This window comes from Phacochoerus africanus, chromosome 13 (assembly GCF_016906955.1).
Source record: "Phacochoerus africanus isolate WHEZ1 chromosome 13, ROS_Pafr_v1, whole genome shotgun sequence".
Classification (NCBI taxonomy): domain Eukaryota; kingdom Metazoa; phylum Chordata; class Mammalia; order Artiodactyla; family Suidae; genus Phacochoerus; species Phacochoerus africanus.
The window spans coordinates 23,474,473-23,496,083 of NC_062556.1; the positions used below are offsets into that span (position 1 = coordinate 23,474,473).

At 41.5% G+C, this 21,611-nt stretch overlaps 1 protein-coding gene across 4 annotated transcripts in view; it reads left to right on the forward strand.

Moving 5' to 3' along the window:
- Positions 1 to 21,611, forward strand: part of ENOX1 (ecto-NOX disulfide-thiol exchanger 1) — a 659,885-nt gene that overhangs the window by 351,561 nt on the left and 286,713 nt on the right. For 3 of the 4 annotated variants that reach the window (XM_047756005.1, XM_047756006.1, XM_047756007.1), the window contains one exon: positions 16,097 to 16,243. The exons of the other annotated variant lie outside the window; for it this stretch is intronic. In XM_047756005.1, the coding sequence (XP_047611961.1) occupies positions 16,156 to 16,243 (88 nt within the window). In that variant the 5' untranslated portion in view covers positions 16,097 to 16,155. The remainder of the gene's footprint in view (positions 1 to 16,096; positions 16,244 to 21,611) is intronic. 4 annotated transcript variants of the gene reach the window in all.

Here is a 21,611-nt window from a genome sequence, read left to right on the forward strand (position 1 = left end):
CCATACTGCATTGGTTATTATATCACTTTATAGTAAGTCTCTGAGTCAGATGGCATCAGTCCTCCACCTTGATTCTTCTTCCGTACAATTGGTTTTAGATAAGCAACTTCTTCTGAAAATGTGTGTAGATTTTAGAACTAGCTTACCAGTTTCTAAAAACAATCAGATTAGTGAGATTACAATTGAGAGTATGTTGGATCTAAAGCTCAATTTGGAAAGAATCGACATCAGTATTGAGCCTTTCAGTCTATCAACATACATTCTATCTTTATTTATATAGCTCTTCTTTACTATTTCTCAACAATATTTTATAATTTTTAGTGTATAATTATTACATGCCTCTGGTTCATCTATTACTAAGAATTTTGTATATTTTTAATAATCTAGGTAGAATTTAAATTTTTTATCTTCCAGTCATTTCCTAATAGTACATAAAACTACAATTGCAGTGTTATCCTGATATCAAAATCAAATAAGTGCATCCTAAGAAAACTACAGGCCAATATTCTTTAGGAGTGTAGACTAAAAAAATCAACCAAATACGGAGTTCCCGTCATGGCTCAGTGGTTAACGAATCCAACTAGGAACCATGTGGCTATGGGTTCGATCCCTGGCCTTGCTCAGTGGGTTAAGGATCCGGTGTTTCTGTGAGCTGTGGTGTAGGTCACAGACATGGCTCGGATCCTGTGTTGCTGTGGCCCTGGTGTAGGCTGGCAGCTACAGCTCCGATTAGACCCCTAGCCTGGGAACCTCCATATGCCATGGAAGACAAAAAAATCAACAAAATAGTAGCAAAATCAAATACAACAAGGTGTAGGGAGGATAATACTCCATGGCCAACTGGGATTTATCTCAGGAGTTCAGTTAGTACAATATTCAAAAACTGATCAATATAAGATACCATATTAATAGAATAAAGTACAAAAATGTGTGATCATCTCAATAGATGCAGAAAGAGCATTTGACAAAATACCTTTTATGATAAAAAACACTCAACAAACCAGGAATATAAAGAGACATTTTCCAACCTGATAAAGGATTATTTATGAAAAATAAAACCTAGATAACATCTACTTATTGGCGAAAGACTGAAAGTTTCCCACCTCAGATCAGGAATAAAACACAATGTCTGTTCTTGCCACTTTAATTCAATAATATACTAGAGGTTCTAACCAAGCAGTTAGGCAAGAAAAATAAATAAATGGCATCTGGATTGGAAAGGAACAAATAAAACAAACTCTCTTTACAGATGACTCAGTCTTGTATATTGAAAAGCCTCAGGAATTCACAAAACTGTAGAGCTAATGAGTAAGTTCAGTAAGGTTGCAGAATAGAAGATCAGTGTATCAAACCAGTTATATTTCTCTACCCCAGCAGTGAACAATCTAAAATGAAGTTAGGAAAGGAATTCCATTTAAAAAATAAGAAAATACTTAGGAATAAATTTAATAAAAGTACTAGACATGTACACTGAAAACTACAGAGCATTGTTGAAAGAAATTAAAGATGACCTAAATAGAGGGAGAGATGCCACATGTTCATGGAAGGCTTAATGTTGTTAATATGGTGATATTCCCCAAACGTATTTATAGATCCAGCGCAGTCCCTGTAATAATCTCAGCTGGCTTTTGGAAACAAATTTGCAAGATGATCCTAAACTTCATATGGAATACAAGAAACCCTGAATAGCCAAAGCAGTCTTGCAAAAGAACAGTGTTGGAGGATTCACTCCAGATTTCAAGGCTTACTGTAAATCTACAGCAGTCAAGACTGTGTGATACTGATATGAGGATAAACAGATCAATGGAGTAGAACTGAGTCCAAAACTTAACTCATACGTCTGTGACCAATTGATTGTAGGAATGGTGCCTAGAAAATTCAATGGGAGAAGAATAGTCATTTCAACAAACAGGGCCAGGACAATTATATTTCCACATACAAAACAAATGAATTTGGGTCTCTACTCATACTACATACAAAAATTAATTCAATATTTAAATATAAGGGCTAAAACTTTAACTTTTATCAGGACCCTGAAGTATAAATCTTCTTTACTTTCAATTAGGCAGTAGTTTCTTATATAACATCTAAATCACAAACCACAAAAGAAAAAATATATAAATTGGACTTCATCAAAATTAGAATTTTTTTCCTTCAAAGAGCACCATCAAGAAAGTGAAAAGCAGTAACAAACACAGCTAATATCCATGAGGACACGGGTTTGATCCCTGACCTTACTCAGTGGGTTAAGGATCTGGCATTGCTGTGAGCTGCGGTGTAGGTCAGCAGATGTGGGCCACATCCCACGTTGTTGTGGCTATGGTGTAGGCTGGCAGCTCCACCTCTGATTCGACCCCTAGCCTGAGAACTTCCATATGCCACACTTGCAGCCCTTAAAAGACAAAAAAAAAAAAAAAAAGAAAGAAAAGAGTGACGTCCCATTGTGAGTCAGTGATAACAAACCCACCTAGTATCCATGAGGGTGTGGATTCGATCCCTGCCCTCACTCAGTGGGTTAAGGATCCAGCGTTGCTGGGTGCTGTGGTGTAGGTCACAGGTGCTGCTCGGATCGGGCATTGCTGTGGCTGTGGTGAAATATGCTGCAGGTGCTGCCCTAAAAAGGCAAAAAAAAAAAAAAGAAGAAGAAAAAAAGGTGAAAAGAAAAAAGAAAAGCTACAAGATTGGAGAAAATATTTACCAATTCTATGTATGGTAAAGGTCTGGTATCTAGAATATATAAAGGATGCTTACCGCTTTACAACTCAACAATAAAAAACAGATAACCCATTTAAAAAAAAAAGGGGAAAAGATCTGTATGGAAATTTCTTAAAAATATACAAACAGCCAATCAACACCTGAAAATATGCTCAGCCTCATTAGTCATCAGGAAAATGCCAATGAAAACCACAATAACAGACCATGTCACACTCACTTGGATTACTATAATTAAAGTAGTAGTAATATTTAATATAATATAAATATTATATTAAAATAATGTGTTAATTATTTAATATTATATTAAAATAGTAAGTGTTGGTAAGGATGTGCAGAATGTGGAACCCTCATACTATTTGGTGGAAATATAAAATGCTGCAGCAACTTTGGATAACAGTTTGGCATTTCCTGAAAAAGTGAATTGTAGAGTTACCATTTGACCCCACATTTCTACTCTTAGGTATGGACCCAAGAGGATTGAAATGAATTTTTATACAGCAATTTGTATGCAAATATTTATAGCAGTATAGCTGAAAGTATAAAGACATCCAAATATTAACCAACTGATGAATAGCTAAACAAAACGTGACATATACATGCAGCAGTACATTATTCAGCCAAAAGGGGGAAATGAAATACAGATACATGTGGATGAACTATATAGACATTATGCTAATTGAAAGAAGCTAGACGAAAAAGATCCCATATTATATAAGTCCATTTATATGAAATGTCCAGAATAGGCAACTTCAGAGAGACAGGAGGTAGATTGATGGTTTTCGGGATTGGACAGTGACTGCTAATAGGTACAGGCTTTCTTTTTGAGTGATGACAATATTCTGGAATTAGATCAGGGTAATTGTTGCACAATTTGTAAATTTATTTACTAGTTCTAATATAGTTTGGCAGATATCATAGGATTTTTAAATATAAAAACATACACATAGAATTTTGCTTCTGTCCAATTTTTAGGCTTTATTTCTTTTTCTTACTTTATTGCAGTGGCTCCAACCTCCTGTACCGTGTTGTGTAGAAGTGGTGAGACTAGGCATCCTTGTGTCACTCCTGATTTTATGAGGAATCTTTTATTGTATTAAAAATCAAGCAATATTTTAGCTGTAGGATTTTCAGAGATGCTTTTTCCCAGATTGGGAATGCTTTCTTCCATTCCTATTTATTAGTGTTTTATCCTGAATGGATTTTTTTTCATGTTTTTTATTTATCCTTTGAACCCATCATGTAGTTTTTCTTTACTATGCTTGTAATCTTCCACTTTATCTTATACCTGATATTAACAAAATGATAAAGTAGACAATGAAGTAAAAGACCCCCAGGAGATTTTAAGGGTTAGGGCTTCACGTGCAATTCACATTCCTTTGGCTAGAACTGGTTACATGTTTACACCTAAATGCAAGGAATAGGAAGACCCAAAATGATTTGGTGAAAATGGCACAGATACAGAGATGATATCGATACAAAATAACGCCATGCTGTATTTATGTAACACTAAACTATCTAATTTGAAATACCTTTTAATTTTATATTCTTTGTATTAGAATTCAGCCAGTATTTCTCAATATTATTGTTACGTAGACTGTGGTTCCTGATCTTCTATTTGTCATTTGTTCCATATTCCTGATGTTTTTACTTCCATTTTCCTTTTTGGGCTTAAGACTTTGAAATTCACTTTTCCAGTTTAGACAACTCTCTTGACATCCAGAACCACATTTCAGGAGCTTTTTGAAGCATGTCCACATGGATATTCCATTTTAAATGCCCTAGACTCAATGATTTTCTTCCCGAATCATTTCCTCCCAGTGTATTTTCTAACCAAGATAGAAGGACGTCATTTACCCCATTACTTAGTCCACATTTATCTCTAACTTCTGTCTCTCGCTTTCCACATCTAATCACTTAAGTTCCATGCATTAATCATATAAAATAATTCTCGAATTGATTCCTTCTTCTATGTTTCCATAGTTTCTGTTTTATTTCAGTTCCTTAATATCCTCAGGGAAGTACACAGCATCCTTGCTAATATTTATCCTTAACCTCAAGTCTCAGCCCCGTTCAATCTATCCCTAACTCAGTCTCAGAATAACGTGCTAAAAAATATAAATATAAGAGTTCCCATCGTGGCTCAACGGTAATGAACCCGACTAGCATCCATGAGGACATGGATTCAATCCCTAGCCTCACTCGTGAGTTAAGGATCTGGCGTTGTTGTGAGCTGCGGTGTAGGCTGAAGATGCAGCTTGGATCTGGTGTTGCTGCAGCTTTGGCTGTGGTATAAGCCAGCAGTGGCAGCTCTGATTCATCCCCTAGCCCAGGAACTTCCATTTGCCACAGGTGTGGGCCTAAAAGACAAAAAAAAGAAAGATAAAAATGTAAATATGATGATGTCAGTTTTCTATATTAATTTAATGACCTCTTATGGTGTTAATTTTCAAGCTTTTCTCCTATGATTTTAAAGTAATAGAATTTTGTTTTCAACAGAAGGTTCAAACACTGGATTCAAAGCAATAAATAAATGGATGGTGAGGGCCAGGTTTCTCCCTGTGATGGCCTTTGCAGTTAAGCATAGAGGGAAAGCCAGAATGGACCATTTAGTACTGGATTAGAGTTGGACATGTTAGTATGAACCCATGTCTAGTGTAATATATATACAGATGGACATACACAGAAACAATTACAGCCGTGTGTGTATATATACGCGCGCGTGCGTGCGTGTGTGTGTGTGTGTGTGTGTGTGTGTATACATACCTGGGCTTGAATACATACCTGTAATTTCCTTACTCTTTCTGCTGAGAGAGCCTAGGAACAATGATACCCCAATAGCATCTAGCACACCTGTGCCCACACATTAGTTTCTAAATAGCCTCCTCCAGTAAAAGGAACGAGGGATCTTTGGAGATCTGGATCTAGGGCTAGGGCAATAAAAACTGCAGTCTAAGACTAGATGATCTGATATGCCCTCAAATAATAAAGTTTTATTCAAAGAGCAAAAGGATGGGAGCATATCAAAGGAATATAAGAGCCACCCTAAAAAAAGTTGCCAGTGGCCAAAGCTGGAACAATTTGAGCAACAAAATAAATGACATGGTATTGGATTATAATCTAAAATGTAAAATAAATGTGCATGCGTTCTTCCTAATGTAAACAAATGATTGAATAAACAAATAATTGGAGTGGAAGGGACAACTCTTCCTTTAGAAGAATTCCAAATAGTATAGATAGGGATAGCCCCCTCCAGGAGGTGAAGCTTACCCTCATCCTTTAGTGTGAGCTGGGCTCAGTGACTGACTTGCAAATACGAGAGTGTGTGAAGAGGGAAGAGAGTAACTTTACAGTGGAGAAGCCCAGGAAACACAGCCTTAACCAAGTGGTCAAAGTTAGCCTTGCAGGTGCCAAGTCCCGTTGATGATATGTGCCCCCTGATGGGACACGATGGAAAGTGCACATCACCCCTGTGGTATTCTTCCCCAAACCTAGAACCCTAGGCTAGTCATGAGGAAAACATCAGACAAACCCGAAATGAGGGTAAAATACCTGGCCAACATTCCTCCAGACTGGCAGGGTCATGAGTAACAAGGAAAAACTGAGAAACCATCAGACATCAGAAAGAGAAATAAGAGGCATGATGACTCAGTGGAATGCAATGTCTCACACTGGATTCTAGAATAGAGAAGGTGCATGGATGGAAATAGTGGTGAAATAAGAACGTAGTGTGGGGTTTAGTTAATAGCAAGGTACCATCGTTGCTTTCTTGGTTGTGCCGTGGTAACACACAGAGGTTAATAGTAGGGGAAACCGGGTGAGGCGTTCATGGGAACTCTCTTTGCACCTTTTCTGTAAACCGAGAATTATTCCAAATTTTAAGTTCTCTCTGAAATTTAGAAAGGACAATAGAAAACAGACATTGGTAAAGCTACTGTGGCTCCTTCACTCTTCACTTCTTCCTGGGACCCAAGAGCTCCCGGCATGTGTTTTGCAAACTGCCGCCCCATTGAGTTAAATCCCAAGTCCTGGGCATGTCTTCTCACTCTTGCCCAGACTTCCCCTTCATCAGCTGTTGACTTCTTGCCTCTTGTATTTACCTCCTCCTTCTCCTCTGAAGGCGATTTCTTTTCCTCATTCAGACCATGACTTTCTTGGTGATTCTGCGCACACGCTGCTCTCTCAGCTTGGAAGACTTTTCTCAAGCTTGTTCAGGCTCAGAAACGCTTCATCTTGTGCCTTCTTTGTGTTGTTCTGGAAGGCAGTTCAAGAGTCTTCTCTAGGAAGTCTCTGAGAGGGAGGGGTGCTCTGGAAATCTCCTTAGCAATGTGTGTACCCCACCCCCCCCCAGTTGGCTGTGTGCATGCAACTTTCCTTGTATGCTTGACAAACTCCTTAAGGAGATGCCATTTCTCTCTCTCTGCCTTCAATCAAGACATGCCTAGCACACAGTAGGTATTCAGTAAATGTTGAGTACATGGATGTGATGGATGGATGGATGGATGAACAGTGGTTTCATTAAGTTTATTAAAACTAAGTTATTTTCTTTTTTGAAGCATTTGTATTTCTTTGAATCAAGTTGTTATAAAGCCACACATTCAACATTTCAATAAGCAAGTTGATCTCCGTTTGCCAGCTCTAAAAGAGAAACATTGGGTTTTCAGGGGTAAATAGCTCTCTTAATTCAACCAATATGTATAGACGAAATATCAAGGGTGGTTACATTTTATTCCTTTAAATAACAGAAATTCCACATGGTGCTTACTTTACAGTAAATGAAATAGGTGCCGTAATGTTGCCTTTTCAGGCTGCCAGTGTTTGAAGAAGTTCTCAGTAAAACCGGCTGCGTACATTTGTCTTCATTAGTTATTCCAAGGTGATGCTTTCTGATGCAGGTGGCCCAGCCATTCCCAGGCACTTTAATTTGCCAATTACTGTACCCACAGCTATGAACAGATAGTGATTAGTTTCACATTTTGCTCACTGGGCAGCTTAATGTTCTTGTCACCTTACATTGAGTTTTAAATGTGCAAAGAGCAAAGAATGTCACAGGTTTTTCTCAGACTTGGTGGTGGGAATGGGGGGCCATGCTTAGTCATTTGAATTGCTTCTGGATAGAGAAATGAAAGGGTCTGACGGATTAATAGAAGAAGAAGATAATATGCCAAAAGTACATCCAGAAGGGGACCATGTGTGTATGTGTGCACATGACCTTCCTCAGTACGGCTTTTTATTCCTTAGATGTCTTTTTTTTTTTTTCTTTCATCATTTGCTCGTTTATGGAATCCGAGTGCTAGCTTGATGGCTTCGATTACTACCATGGAAGGAAAGAAAGAACGGTAGGATGTTATTTACAAAATAGCATAGCATTCAACTTTAATAATTTCCTTCTTATTTTCCAGCAGCACACGTTACCCCAAACACAGAATGAGATTCATCATGTTTGACATAATGAATATTTGTTACCTTTTATGTTGCACAGTTTTGTTTCACCCATGACTCACTAACGCCTTCTGTTACAAATTGCCATAGAAAGGGAGAAAAGTTCCCTTTGGAAAACTCCAAAACCAGACGGGCACTTTCATCTGCTGTTCTTTTGCTTAATTGCCGGGGAGTGAAGTCAACTCATTTATGGAGACTTAACCGACTGCCATTATTAGCAGACAAGATTATTTACCATTATAAGGAGGCATGGGGAAATGTCAGGCACACAGCATCCCAAACATAAACTTTATTTGCTATCCTCTTGAAGAATTTGTTTGTGTATAATGTTGTTCACACCACTGATAACAGAAAATGTATTTAATAACTACTCAGAATTAATATGCCATAGTATGCATGGCTGCCTAATTTAATTTATCTCTGATTAAGCCTATTATGTTTGGGATCCCTTAACGGAAGAGATTTTTTTTTTTTTTTGCCAGCTGTAAGCTTATTTGAATTGTAATATAAGTTAATAATGTGTGAAATAACCAGTGGTGCCGACTTCTAACTGTTCATTTTGCCAACCGACTTCCCGAGATGATGCGTACCCAGGTCGTTTGTTGGCATTTAGTTAATATCTTGCACAAAGACCAGATATGGGAATGAATATGAAAATCAACTATTTCAAGAGGCAGAGATAAATGGCACGGCAGTGCCTTAATGCTGAAATCCAGAGAGAAGGCTGTTGCGTTATAAAAGGAGCTGAAAATCAATGATTGATAATCAAATAGCATGCCCTGAAAGGCAGTCATACCTAACTCTTGCAGCATTTTCGTTCTAAATATATTCCTACAACATTAAATAATCATTTGGTCAGATCGAGTAGGCACCTCAGGGGTTTGGCAAGGCAGCTTTGGCCTTGATGCCTGGGTAATGAGGTCTCTTCAGGGAGCCCAGCACGAGAGAGGACAGGGACTTAACTATGTCGCTGCTGTGCTGTGGCTCTTTCTCTGAGTAGACCCAGCTTGTCTTTATGCTTCTACCAGACCAGCTGTTTCATCTGCCAATTGCATTCTTCTTTCCAGTGTCAGGCACGGATGCCACGCCCCAAAAAAAAAAAAAAAAAAAAACTATTGGCTTACTTAGATCTCCTTGCCCAGTGACTGGCCTCATAGAGTTTGCATTGCTGACCGCGAACTTCAGCATTTGCGTACGTGTTTGAACTTGGTAGTCTGATGGCTTCTTACTCACTCCTCCTGGCCCAGATTCTAGTTAAAATTCTACCCAGTCCTCAAGGTCTTCTTTGAATCCTCTGCTCTGTGCATTCTTCCCAACTGGCTCAGATCATAGCCTTTTCCTCTTTGAGCTCTTGAGATCATTTGCTTGATGGTTGAGTCACCTTTTCTGTGGCCTACAGTGAGCTCCCTGAAGGCAGAGACCTTGAGTTTTAAATCTTTGTGGCCCCACATTGTCTACCTAATAACAGAGTTTCTCCTTCCAAAAATGATGTCACTCAATGGCAGGGCTTGATAATCAGAATGAACATGACAAGGGAGAGACATACCATGAACTCTAGGCGAATACATTTAAAGTCAATGTGTGGGTTTTCATTTGTTTTCGGTGTGAAGTGGAAACGTGGATGCACGATTTAAAAAGTCAGAAATCATAAAGTAGATTTCTCCTTGCTTTGAATGGCTCAGGCCACACCTGTACGTTGAATCACCACCTGTAGGTTGAATCTCCACCTGTAGTTTGAATCTCTGAAAGTATGTAAAGCAGTGTTCCTTAGCCTTGGGTAACATTAGGATAAGCTTGAGAAATCTAGACACCTATTCTGATGACTAGGGCGAACCTTCAGACCTGTTAAATCAAGGCATAGTATCATTTTTAAAAAGCTAACCAGATGATTTTGGTAAGGAGCCCAAATTGAGACCCACTGGTATAAAGGAAAGTCATTAAATGCATTCATCCATTCGGTGTTTGATGGCTTTCCACAGCTAGTTTGCAATGCAAGAAGAGTTCTTCCAACAGGAGGGTTGAAATGGCAACTTCCCGATGCCATCTGCTGCCATGTCCACTCCTTCTCTGAAGCTACCAACCAGGGTGACCCACTTTGTTCATCAGGTCCTGGGCTGTTTATTGTTATTATTATTATTAAAATATAGTTTATTTACAATCTTTCATCAAGTTCTGTTGTACAACGAAGTGACCCAGTCAGACACATTTCCCTTTGCTGTACAGCAGGATCCCATTGCCTATCCACTCCAGATAATGGGTTGCATCCCTAAAATACCCATCCATCCCACTGCCTCCCCTTTCCCCCACTCTCGAACCCCAAGTCCGCTCTCCTTGGCCATGCCCTCTTTCTGTTTTGTGTTTGTTTGTTATTTTTAGATAGGATCATCTCTTCCATATTTTAGATTCCACAAATAAGTGATATCATATGGTATTTGTCTTTATCTTTCTGGCTTAGTTCACTTAGTATGGTACTTGCTTAGTAAGTGAAGTGGGCTGGTTTCAGCACAGAAAATCCTACCCCGTGAGAAACCCCTCAGTAGGTCGCCCTTCTACCAAAACCCTCCTTCTTTGGGTTCTACAGAATTGTTCCTGTATAAGCTTCCTCTCAAGAAGAAGGAAAAGTATTTTGGGGAGTGCGAGTAGAAGATTGAAGGAAAGTATAGAAATAATTAGAACAGTTTAAAACCTTAGCTGCCTTGAGCGGCAAGAGACATGTTAGAAGTAAAAAGAAAAACATTGCAACAGGTTCCCATAGAATTCCTGCAGTTAAGAGGGAACAGGGGCTTCATTGCATGTAGTTAATTAAAGAACATCAAAATATTTATTCCCTTTTATCTCTGCTATGTAGATAAATTGAGAATGATTTTGTAAGATAAAAAGGCATTAAATGGAAATCCCAAATTTATCAGTGGAATCAACTACATTATAAGCTACTTAAGGATGGTCATTTGTAAAAGTAAGAAAAGCAGGCCACATGGAAAATTACTGACAGATCATCTGGCCCCAAGATCTTTTTCTGGTACATTCTTTGGTCTCTTTCCTGCTACACCCTTTCATTCCCAGCAACAGTTAGAACAGCCTTTTCCTTTCAGATAAAAGTAGATGTTGGTAGAGTGATAGAAAGTGAAAGGATTGGACCATTAGCAATAACAGTTTAATGTGTAATTTTAGTATGAAAACGTATTCCTCACGAATGCCCATTTGAGTTTTATTCTGGTGTCATGGTACAGTCCTACAGCCTAGGGATTCATTTATCCCACAGTTATTTTCCATTCAGGTCATGTTGATCCCCAAGCAGCCAGTCTGATCACTACATGGTTGATTCATTTCATTCACTGGTTGCCAAAATTGCCAGATGTGTCCCAGGAATATGTCCATCTTCATAACCAAATCAAACCCCCTGACTTGGCAGCAGTTCAGCCAGTGCTTTGGTGATCAGCTGTCTAAGACATTGATGGTACCATCTAGATGAAATGTTAAACTATACTTAACAAACTATTTCTAAATACCTGGTTTCACTGGCATCATGACAGATTTTTCTCCCACTCTAAAAGTTACATGCTGCTGTAGGAGGAAGCATCGATAAATAAAATTCCTGACATGTCCCATTTATCCTTTTTCCCCCCTTAACCAAACATTTAGGTGAAGTAGTAAAACCCAGAGAAATATATCGTAGGTGGGAAATTGCAGATCAGCTCGTTCACCCTTTCCAAAATATGTCCGTGCATAGTACCAGAAAAAAAAAAAAAATGGGGAGGATGTATAAGCAAATAAATTTGTAATACTCCAGGCAGAACTGAATCAAACTGCTTCTTTGAATGGGTGAGCATGGATTGGGAGAGTCATATTCCAAAATTACCCAACCACAAAACTCTTTATTGTAAACATCTGGAGGCACTTCCTCCAACCCTCTAATTTTAATAGCTAAATAAACTGCAAAAAGATCAAGGAACTGATCCAAAGTCAAACACTTCCTTTAATTTTTTTCCCAGGCCTTCTCCTCTCCCCCCCACTGCTTTTATACTGCTTTCTTGAGTTGCCTGTAAGACCTTCCTCCTTGCTTTTCTGTTACTTCCGGTTGACCAGCAGACCAGTGATGGGTTGCCTAACAACAGAGGTGAAAAATATTCACTTAGAGAAGAGATATTTTTAGAGATTTCAGGTTTTTAGTATCTTCTCATGTTCTGATTTTTAACAGCTTTTTTTTATTGAGCACCGACAGTATGTCAGCTTCTTCATATGCGTTATATGACTTAATCCATAGAACAGCCTGCAAAATAGATAACAGTATGTTTGTTTTCCTATTGGGGGATTGTATTATTTTATATTATACTGGGAGGTTGTATATTCAGTAAGTGGAAGAGCTTGGATTCAACACAAGGTCAATGTGACTACAAAGTCCTTCATCTTATTGAGCTCAAAGATATGATTACAGCTACCTTAGAAGCATTCTTGTTGACAACGTGGTTAATTCTTTAAAAACATATTGGCTTGTAATCGAATGTGGCACAGGGTAGAGGAAATTACATAATTTTAGGTGGAAAAATTTATAATAAATGTACTCAGGAAAATACAAATATATCCAAGTAATATATTAAAAGAATAACCAGCCATATATATATATATATACACACACACACATATGCATACATATAAAATATTGAGTGGTAGAAATTACTCAACTGCCTTCCAAGTGAGTAATCATTGTTTAGTTATCTTAAAGTCAAATGATTTTCTGCAGTCTCCTCTTCTTCTTTTTTTTTTTTTTTTTTTTTTTGTCCTTGTGGCATATGGAGGTTCCCAGGCTAGGGATTGAATTGGAGCTGTAGCTTCCATCCGATGCCACAGCCACAGCAATGGCAGATCCAAGCCACATCAGTGACCTACACCAAGCTCACGGCAATGCCGGATCCTAAACCCACTGAGCGAGGACAGGGATCAAACCTGCATCCTCATGGATACCAGTCGGGTTCGTTAACCACTGAGCCATGATGGGAGCGCCTTCCGTCCCTTTTATTTAATAAACTTTCATAGCCTTTCTTAAAACAGTTATTTATTTGGATCAATCCTCTTCCTATTTTTTTTTAAATCATTTTCTTGATGTCTGTTTCTTTGTTTCTTCGCCCACCCCTCCATCTCTCCCTCCTTCCTTTCCTCCCTCCCTCCCTTCCTATTATTTAAAAATTGCTGAGACGTCTGCCTCAAATTGGCTCTTGGTCCAAATTTCTAGAGCCAAGACAGCAATGAAATGGTATAAAAAGAAATGCACAAAGGAGTTCAACTCACTTGGCCTGGTGTTCCCTAGACACTAACAGGGAATTAAAATTCTTTGGGCATTCTCCTTTCAGGTATGCCCGAGAGTAGTTGTTAGGTAGTTTGTAGTTGATTTGGGGTAATAGCTAAAGTTCCCTGGATAAAGTAACTAGGCTAGAGGGAAGAATGTAAGTACATAAGTACAAAGTAAGATGTCTAAGACCGAGGACTTGTGGTTCTGTCAGATCAAACGCATGCATTTATATCTTCTTCTTCCAAAAACCTCCCTAAAATTGCAGCAAAGAACCCAAAAATTATACAGGGACATAGAGAATGAGAGTGAGAGCACACGGAGGTGGAAGTGGTATTAAAACAAGAGATGTCAGCACACTTTGGGAAGATGGCTCAGTGGTGGAGGGGGAGTGGCTGAGGGCTACGGAGAGAAGCCTGCAGATTCATTCTAGGGGACCCTAGGGTGCTTAGAAAGGGGGTGAGGGTGAGCCTACGAAAGGGGGACTGGTTAACAGTAGTTACAAAACAGTTAGCAGTACTTAGTGGAGCAGAGTGCATGGAATAGCTTGGCCCTGCTCCTCTCCCACCCTCACACCTGCTACCTGCTGGAGGCTCCAGGCTCAACTGAATTTGAGATGCTGTGGCCTCAGGGAAATAGGGCTCAGGATAGAGAGGGGAACAGCTCAGTTAAGCGAAGCTCTGTAGAGTGAACAGATAAGACCCTCCTGGGCTGTCCTACAGCATAGCTCCCAGAGCACCTGTAGCCAGGGATAGGCTCTTTAGAAGGGATTTTAAAGGATTCTTATCTAGAGACCCTTGAAGAAAGGACCTGACTGGCATATGGAGTCTCTATTGAAATGGCTGGATTCCCAACCAGCTACCTCCCAGAGAGGGCTGCCTCCTCTCAGGGATTCCAGTCAGTCGTATAGGGACTCCATTGTTCTTAAAAATAAATGAATCCTATATGTTCTTTATCTATAATATATGTGATAAATGTTATATATATGTGTGAATGTCTTAAGTATAAATGAGTAGTGAGAGGGTCACCAGATATTTAAGAATCACCCCCAACATAAAAAATAGAATAGGGAGTTCCTGTTGTGGCTCAGTGGAAACAAATCTGACTAGTGTCCATGAAGATGCTGGTTCAATCCCTGGCCTTGCTCAGTGGGTTAAGGATCTGGTGTTGCCGTGAACTGTGGTGCAGGCACAGACATGGCTTGGATCCTGCGCGGCTGTGGCTGTGGCGGAGGCTGGCAGCTGTAGCTCTGATTTGACCCCTAGCCTGAGAACTTTCAGTATGCCACAGGTGCGGCCCTAAAAAAGCAAAAAAAAAAGAAAAAGAATAAAATATAGAGATCAAAGCAGAGAGAGAAACAGGTTGAGGGCGTGAGGAGCTTGGAGATGATACAGATAGTTCAAGAAGCAAAGGAGCTTTTAACAACCTTTATTACCTTCAGAAAAATGGAGAGAGTGTTATACCCATGAAACAAAAAGTAAGTTCTCTAAAAAACAATCAGAAAACAAGAAAGAGGTTGTGGAAATTAAACCCAGAGTGAAAAAAAAAAAAAAAAAGATTGGGAAGTGTAAATGCTAAAGTCAAGCCAACTTTATAGAAAGTAGATTAACAGGCAAAGATGGATCCAGAACTGGGGGAGAAAGATAGAAAATGCAGTAAATCAGCCCACGAGGTACAGCCTTTTATCGTAGGTATTTCAAAAAGAGAAAATAGGGAAAAAAATGGTAAGGAGGAGTTCCCTTGTGGCTCAGCAGGTTAAGAACCCAGCATAGTGTCTGTGAGGATGAGGGTTCGATCCCTGGCCTTGCTCAGGGGTTGAGGGTCCAGCAATGCTGCAAGCCATGGCATAGGTCACAGATGCAGCTCAGAACTGGCATTGCCGTGGCTTTGGTGTAGGCCAGCAAGTTTAACTCTGATTTGACCCCTGGCTCGGGAACCTCCATATGCCCAAGGTGCACCCCTAAAAAGAAAACAAAAAGAAAGAAAAAAATGGTGAGGAGACAAGTATCAAAAAAAAATAATTATACAAGAAAAATTTCAAATCAGCACAATAGGCACTTCCAATTTTATTTTATTTTATTTTTTGTCTTTTTGTCTTTTAGGGCCATACCCACAGCATATGGAGGTTCCCAGGCTAGGGGTCTCATTGGAGCTACAGCTGCCCACCTATACCACAGCCACAGCAATGCCAGATCCGAGCCGCATCTGTAGCCTACACCACAGCTCACGGCCACACGGGATCCTTAACCCACTGAGCGAGGCCAGGGATCAAACCCACAACCTCATGGTTCCTAGTCGGATTTGTTTCCGCTGCACCACGACGGGAATTCCCAGGCGTGTCCAATTTTAAAGGGACAAGAAGGTGCCCAGCACAGTGGATAAGAAACAGTCCTCATTAAGGTTCTTTACTATAAAATTTCAGAACATCAGGGAGTACAAAGAAGATTCCTAAACCTTCCAGAGAAATAAAACAGGTCGCAGATAAAAGCTCAGGTGTACCAGTGGCCCCAGACTTCCCGATGGCAACATTGAAAACTGGGAGACGATGAAGTTAAGGCTGCAGAACTCTGAGGGCAACGGAGTTTGAGTAGAATTAAGACATTTTTCAGCCACACCAGGAAGGTCTCAACAAATTTACCTCCATGTACCTTTTCTCAGGAAGCAACTAGAGAATGAGCTGCACAAAAATGAGGATGTAACCCAAGAAAGAGGAGACCATGGGATCCAGGAGGCGGGGCACCCAGCACAGGCGAGAGGCACAGGGATTTCGCAAGATGGTGTTAAAAAGAAGCCCCAGGACAACAGGTGGGCAGCTGGCCTGGGAAACCTGGAGCCCAGATGGACTCGATGGGAGGCTCCTGGAGGGAAAACCAGATCACATAAAAAAGGGTTTTCATAGGGCTTTTCTCGTTCCTTTGAAAACTTGAAGAGCACTTGGTGACAGGCACACACAAAAGAAGACAAAGACAACACCAGGAAAAACCAGACTGAACAAGCTAGGCTGTGTTCCTCAGTGGTCAACGGTATTACAGGACAGACCATGTAAATGTGGAAAAGCGACTTTCCCCCGAGTTACTGTTTAATCTACAGGAATCATGGGGGTGAAACGCTTGCTGGGAGGTGGTGGTGGTGTAAGAGAGTCCACTTTTCCTCCTTTTGCATAGTAGTAAGACATTAGAGGAGTTCCCGTTGTGGCACAGTGGTGAACGAATCCGACTAGGAACCATGAGGTTGCAGGTTCGATCCCTGGTCTTGCTCAGTGGGTTAGGGATCCAGCGTTGCCGTGAGCTGTGGTGTAGGTCGCAGACGCAGCTCACATCTGGCATTGCTGTGGCTCTGGCGTAGGCCGGTGGCTACAGCTCCGATCAGACCCCTAGTCTGGGAACCTCCATATGCCACGGGTGTGGCCCTAGAAAAGGCAGAAAAAAAAAAAGACATTAGATGATCTCTAAGCATGATCATTTAAGAAATCTCTGAGTTCCCATCGTGGCTCCGGGGGTTAAGAACCGAACAGTGTCCGCGAGCATGCGGGTTCCATCCCCGGCCTCGCTCAGTTAAGGATCCAGTATTGCCACAAGCAAGCTGAGGTGTAGGTTGCAGATGTGGCTGGGATCCGTTATTGCCATGGCCGTTGTGTAGGCTGGCAGCTGCGGCTCCAGTTTGACCCCTAGCCCAGGAACTTCCATATGCTGCAGGTGCAGCCCTAAAAAGAAAAGAAAAAAAAAAAAAGAACTCTCAGATCTCAGTATATACACTCATTACTTAAATATATGGAATCAAATATCAGAATTCAAAGATAAACGTGATGTCTTTTCCCGTGAAAGGGATTCCGCCTCCTTGAGGGAGATGGCTGGTTAGATTTACTGGCTTGTCTTCCTGGCCTGCGCCAGCCCAGAGATTAACCCACCTGAGAGCAACCAGTTGGGGCAGAACTCTTAGCTGAGTAGGAGACCACTCACTCTGGCACATCATCATCTTTCATCGTAAAAGCGAACCACCAAAAAAAGTGATTTCTGAGGAGTGGGAGGAGGTGGTGGGGACAGGTGCATTGGGGAATGACTGGTTTTGATTATAGGCTTTATAATACTACCTGCCTTTTTAAGCTAGAGACATGTATTACTTTGATAATTATGAAGTTGGTTTTAAAAATCACTGGAATCGGAGCTTGTGAAACCAAAGTACACAATACCTTCTCCCCTGACCTCCCCCCCCCCCCCCGCCAAATAAAAAGCAAAAACCAAAAGAAGAAGAGGTTGATAGTGCTTTTCTTGATTTCTTTCTAAACTCATGTCTAATGACAAGGTAGGGACCTCGGAAGCCTTTGCCAGTCTTGCTCCAGCTGACATGTCCTTTCACCTGCAGCCAGTCCCCGGGTTCTGTGTTGAAGCTCTACCAGGCCATTTCATGTTCCCTTCATAATACCTGCATTTCCCACTCACCTGGGCCTTTGCTTGTAGTGCAGGTACCTTCACTTGCCATTCATTCATACATGTTCCCAACACACACATACACACCCCATTCCAGAGTCCCCTGGTTCCACCTCCATCCCTACCTGTTTACATCTCAACCAGGACCCCTTTTGTATCTCAGTCTGCCTGTTTATATCTCCTATGGGTCATAGCATCCTCCCCTTGTCTTTAATGCCTGTTGCATTGACCTTGGCACCACTTTGAATCACAGTATTTTTTTCCCTTGTTCATCTTTGTTAAGGGCGAGCAGGTGATGAGGGGAGGAACCATACTGCCTTGATAATTTACTCCTCATACAGAGCCTGGCAGCGTGCTGACATGATCCAGGTACCGCCTCAGATAATAGTGAAATGAATAAATGAATCTTTCATTAAGTGTGAAATCTGTTGAGTCGCATGGCCTGATGCTAAACATCTGTAGCCATGTAAATAGGTATTACTGGGAGGTAGGGAGTTGTTGTTCGTTTTTATTTTAAGGAAACTTCTGTGCTTTTTTTCTAAAGGGGGGAGATGGTACTCAGGGCCCAGAGGGTTAACTAATCCCTAAAAAATTTTTGCTTGTGCTTCCGTTGTGGGGAATGTGAAAAACTCGTCACCTGGAGGGTTTGTGTTTGACTCTGCAGGGGTGACACGTAGCCTGGCACTGAGGCCAGTAGGATGTCACCTTGGCCTCCAGATAGAGAAGCTCCTGGACCTCTCTCCTGTGCCTGGTGGACATAGCCCAGCCTAAGCCCAGCCTAAGATGTGGCGGGAAAAGGGAAACTGCTCATATGAAGCTCCTATGAAGCAGTTCACTAAATACTCAGTGACAACGTGGTCACCTGGTCCAGGGGCCCTCTAGGGCTTCCAGCCACAGCTTCTCACACCTAATCGAAGTCCCTTTTTTACATCATCAGGCGTTACACTCCCCAGATCTCTTTATAGCCACTCAGATGATCCCCTAACAAATCAAATAACAGGATTGATCTAAAGCATGGCCTCCATGAAATGTCAAAATGCCCAGCAGTGTTGTGGTCGATGCAAACAGTGGAGCGTCGTGGAGCCATTGCAAGATTGAGGAAGATCTTTAGATCTTTAAGTTCTCATATGACAAGGGCTCTAAGATGTACTGCTGAAGGAAGAGTAAACGTGGAATAGCATAACCTCCTTTATGTCTCTGCTCAGATGCCCTCTTTTCAGGGAGACCTTCCTTCACCACCATGTTTGTTTGTTTGCTTGCTTGCTTGTTTATTTATTTGTTTATTTATTTATTCATCCATTCATTTATTTTATGGCCACATACAGAAGCTCCCACTCTAGGGATTGAATCTGAGCCTCAGCGGTGGCTGATGCCAGTCCTTTAACTCACAGCTCCTGACTGGAGATCCTGACATGCCTCTGCAGTGACCCGAGCAGCTGCAGTCAGTTTCTTTTTCCCTTTCTTTCTTTCTTTCCTTTGTCCGTCCTTCCTTCCTTCCGTCCTTCCTCCCTTCCTCTTTCTTTCCTTCCTTCCTTCCTTCCTTCCTTCCTTCCTTCCTTCCTTCCTTCTTTCTTTCTTTCCTCCCTCCCTCCCTCTCTCTCTCTCTCTCTCTTTCCTTCCTTCCTTCCTTCCTTCCTTCCTTCCTTCCTTCCTTCCTTCCTTCCTTCTTTCCTTCCTTCCTTCCTTCCTTCTTTCTTTGCTTTTTAGGGTCACACCCAAGGCATATGGAAGTTCCCAGACTAGGGGTGGAATCGGAGCTACAACTGCTGGCCTACACCACAGCCACAGCAACTCGGGTTCCAAGCCGCATCTGCAACCTAGACCACAGCTCACGGTGATGCCAGATCCTAACCCACTGACCAAGGCCAGGGATTGAACCCACAACCTCATGGATCATAGTTGGGTTCATTAACCACTGAGCCACGAAGGGAACTCCCTGCAGTCGGATTCTTAACCCACGGCACCGCAGTGAGAACTCCCCACTACTGCGTTTATAACTGGAACCACCCCCACCACCAGCAGCAGTTTCCTCACTACCGTTTATTTCTATCTGACATCATGTCTATTTCACATATTTGTTTATGATCTAGCTCCCCCACCAGAATGTTGGGTGCAGGCTGGATTCTGTGTTTTATTTACTGCTTTTCCCCATGGCAAAATGAATGACTGGATCAATGGATTTCTATGAAAAAGTTGATTCTTTGCATAGAAGGTTACTCTTTGCCTAGAATTTCTGGAAGGCTACGCAAACCTAGCAGGAGTTGTGTCTCTGCAGTGGAAATGGAGGTGCATGGGAGGAAGGCAGACATTTATTGCATCTTCCCACGTACATGCGTCACTTTTTAAAAATAAAAACCCTAGGGTGATAGGGAATCCCATTTAAAATGTTTCTTGAATGGCCATAATGAATATTATTTCTGGTCCTGAGATGATGAACCCCATTCAGAATTTCTCTTCTTCCCACAGTCACATTGTAAATGGGCCATGATTCAAGTCCACAGACCTTATATTTTATGAGGTCTTTACCAACAGAGTCTTTGTATTTTCCATCAGCGTGGAACCATCTGTGCTAGTATTGTTGCGGGGACAAATTGGGTTTGTAGGTCAGATACATTTATATCTCCTGACTTTTAGCCAAGTGACTGGAGGCAGGTTCCTAAACCACCCTGAGTCTCAGATCCCTTACCTGTAACTTTGGCATCATTTTTCCTAAGAGCAGCGGGTATTGTCCCAGCAAAACAAGCCGAGTCTGGATATTCAGGGCCTAGCAGTATCCAGTTCAAAGCAGCGTTGCATAAATACCAAGGTGACTCAAGGATATCCTGAATCCCTGCCTACTCACAGCATAGTCCCAACATCATCAATTTCTTTATTAGAAATGCAGGATCACAAGCCCCACCTCATCTAATGAATCAGAATCTGTAGTTTACCACAGCACCCAGATGATTCTTGTACACATTAAAGTTTGAGAAGCTCTATTGTTGGGATTATTGCAGCAGTGTTGTGGATAGGCTTGTATTAATTATGTTTTTATCTTCTGTATCTTATGAGATGTATTTTGACAGCTTAGAGTCTTGCAGATGCCAGAGAGACACTGCCCTTCCCAAGGTTACTTAATCCCTAGAGATTGCAGACAGCTTGCCTGGAGCATGCCTTTGATGTGAAGGAAAACCAGTCCTGAGGCTGTGCCCCCACCTGCCCCCTTTTATCGGGGCTCCAACAGTCCAGGACACTAGCCTGCTCTCAATCACTGCTGGGCCAGGGACTGGACAATTGGGAGTCCTCTCTAAACCCCAGAACCGACTGCCATTATTTAAACTGTTAGATCCTAAACCATATGGCCCTGCAAAAACCACAGGAAAGGCTCTTGCCCCCTTATTTCCTCTGCTCCTGACCAACCCCGGTACCTCCCCATGTGGCCCTGCATGGCCGATGTTGGCCTTTGCACACCTCTCCTCTTGGGAAGTCTAAGTAGCAAACTCTCTTTTCAATGACATGCATCTCCTAATCCCTTGGCCCTACCATACCCGAATGAAACGAAAACCATGAATCCAGTTTAAAACAAGGCTGACCTTGTAAACCTTTTCCCCTGGTTAAATGCCACCTGCCACTCCTTCCCCTTCGCCTTGCCAGCTCTGGTTTCATTTGGAGAAGCGTGAGGGTGCCCGGCAGAGCCAGATGTGCTGGTGAAGCATAACTAACAGGCTGAAACATAGGAGGATGCTTAAGCCCCCTCATCAGCCCCG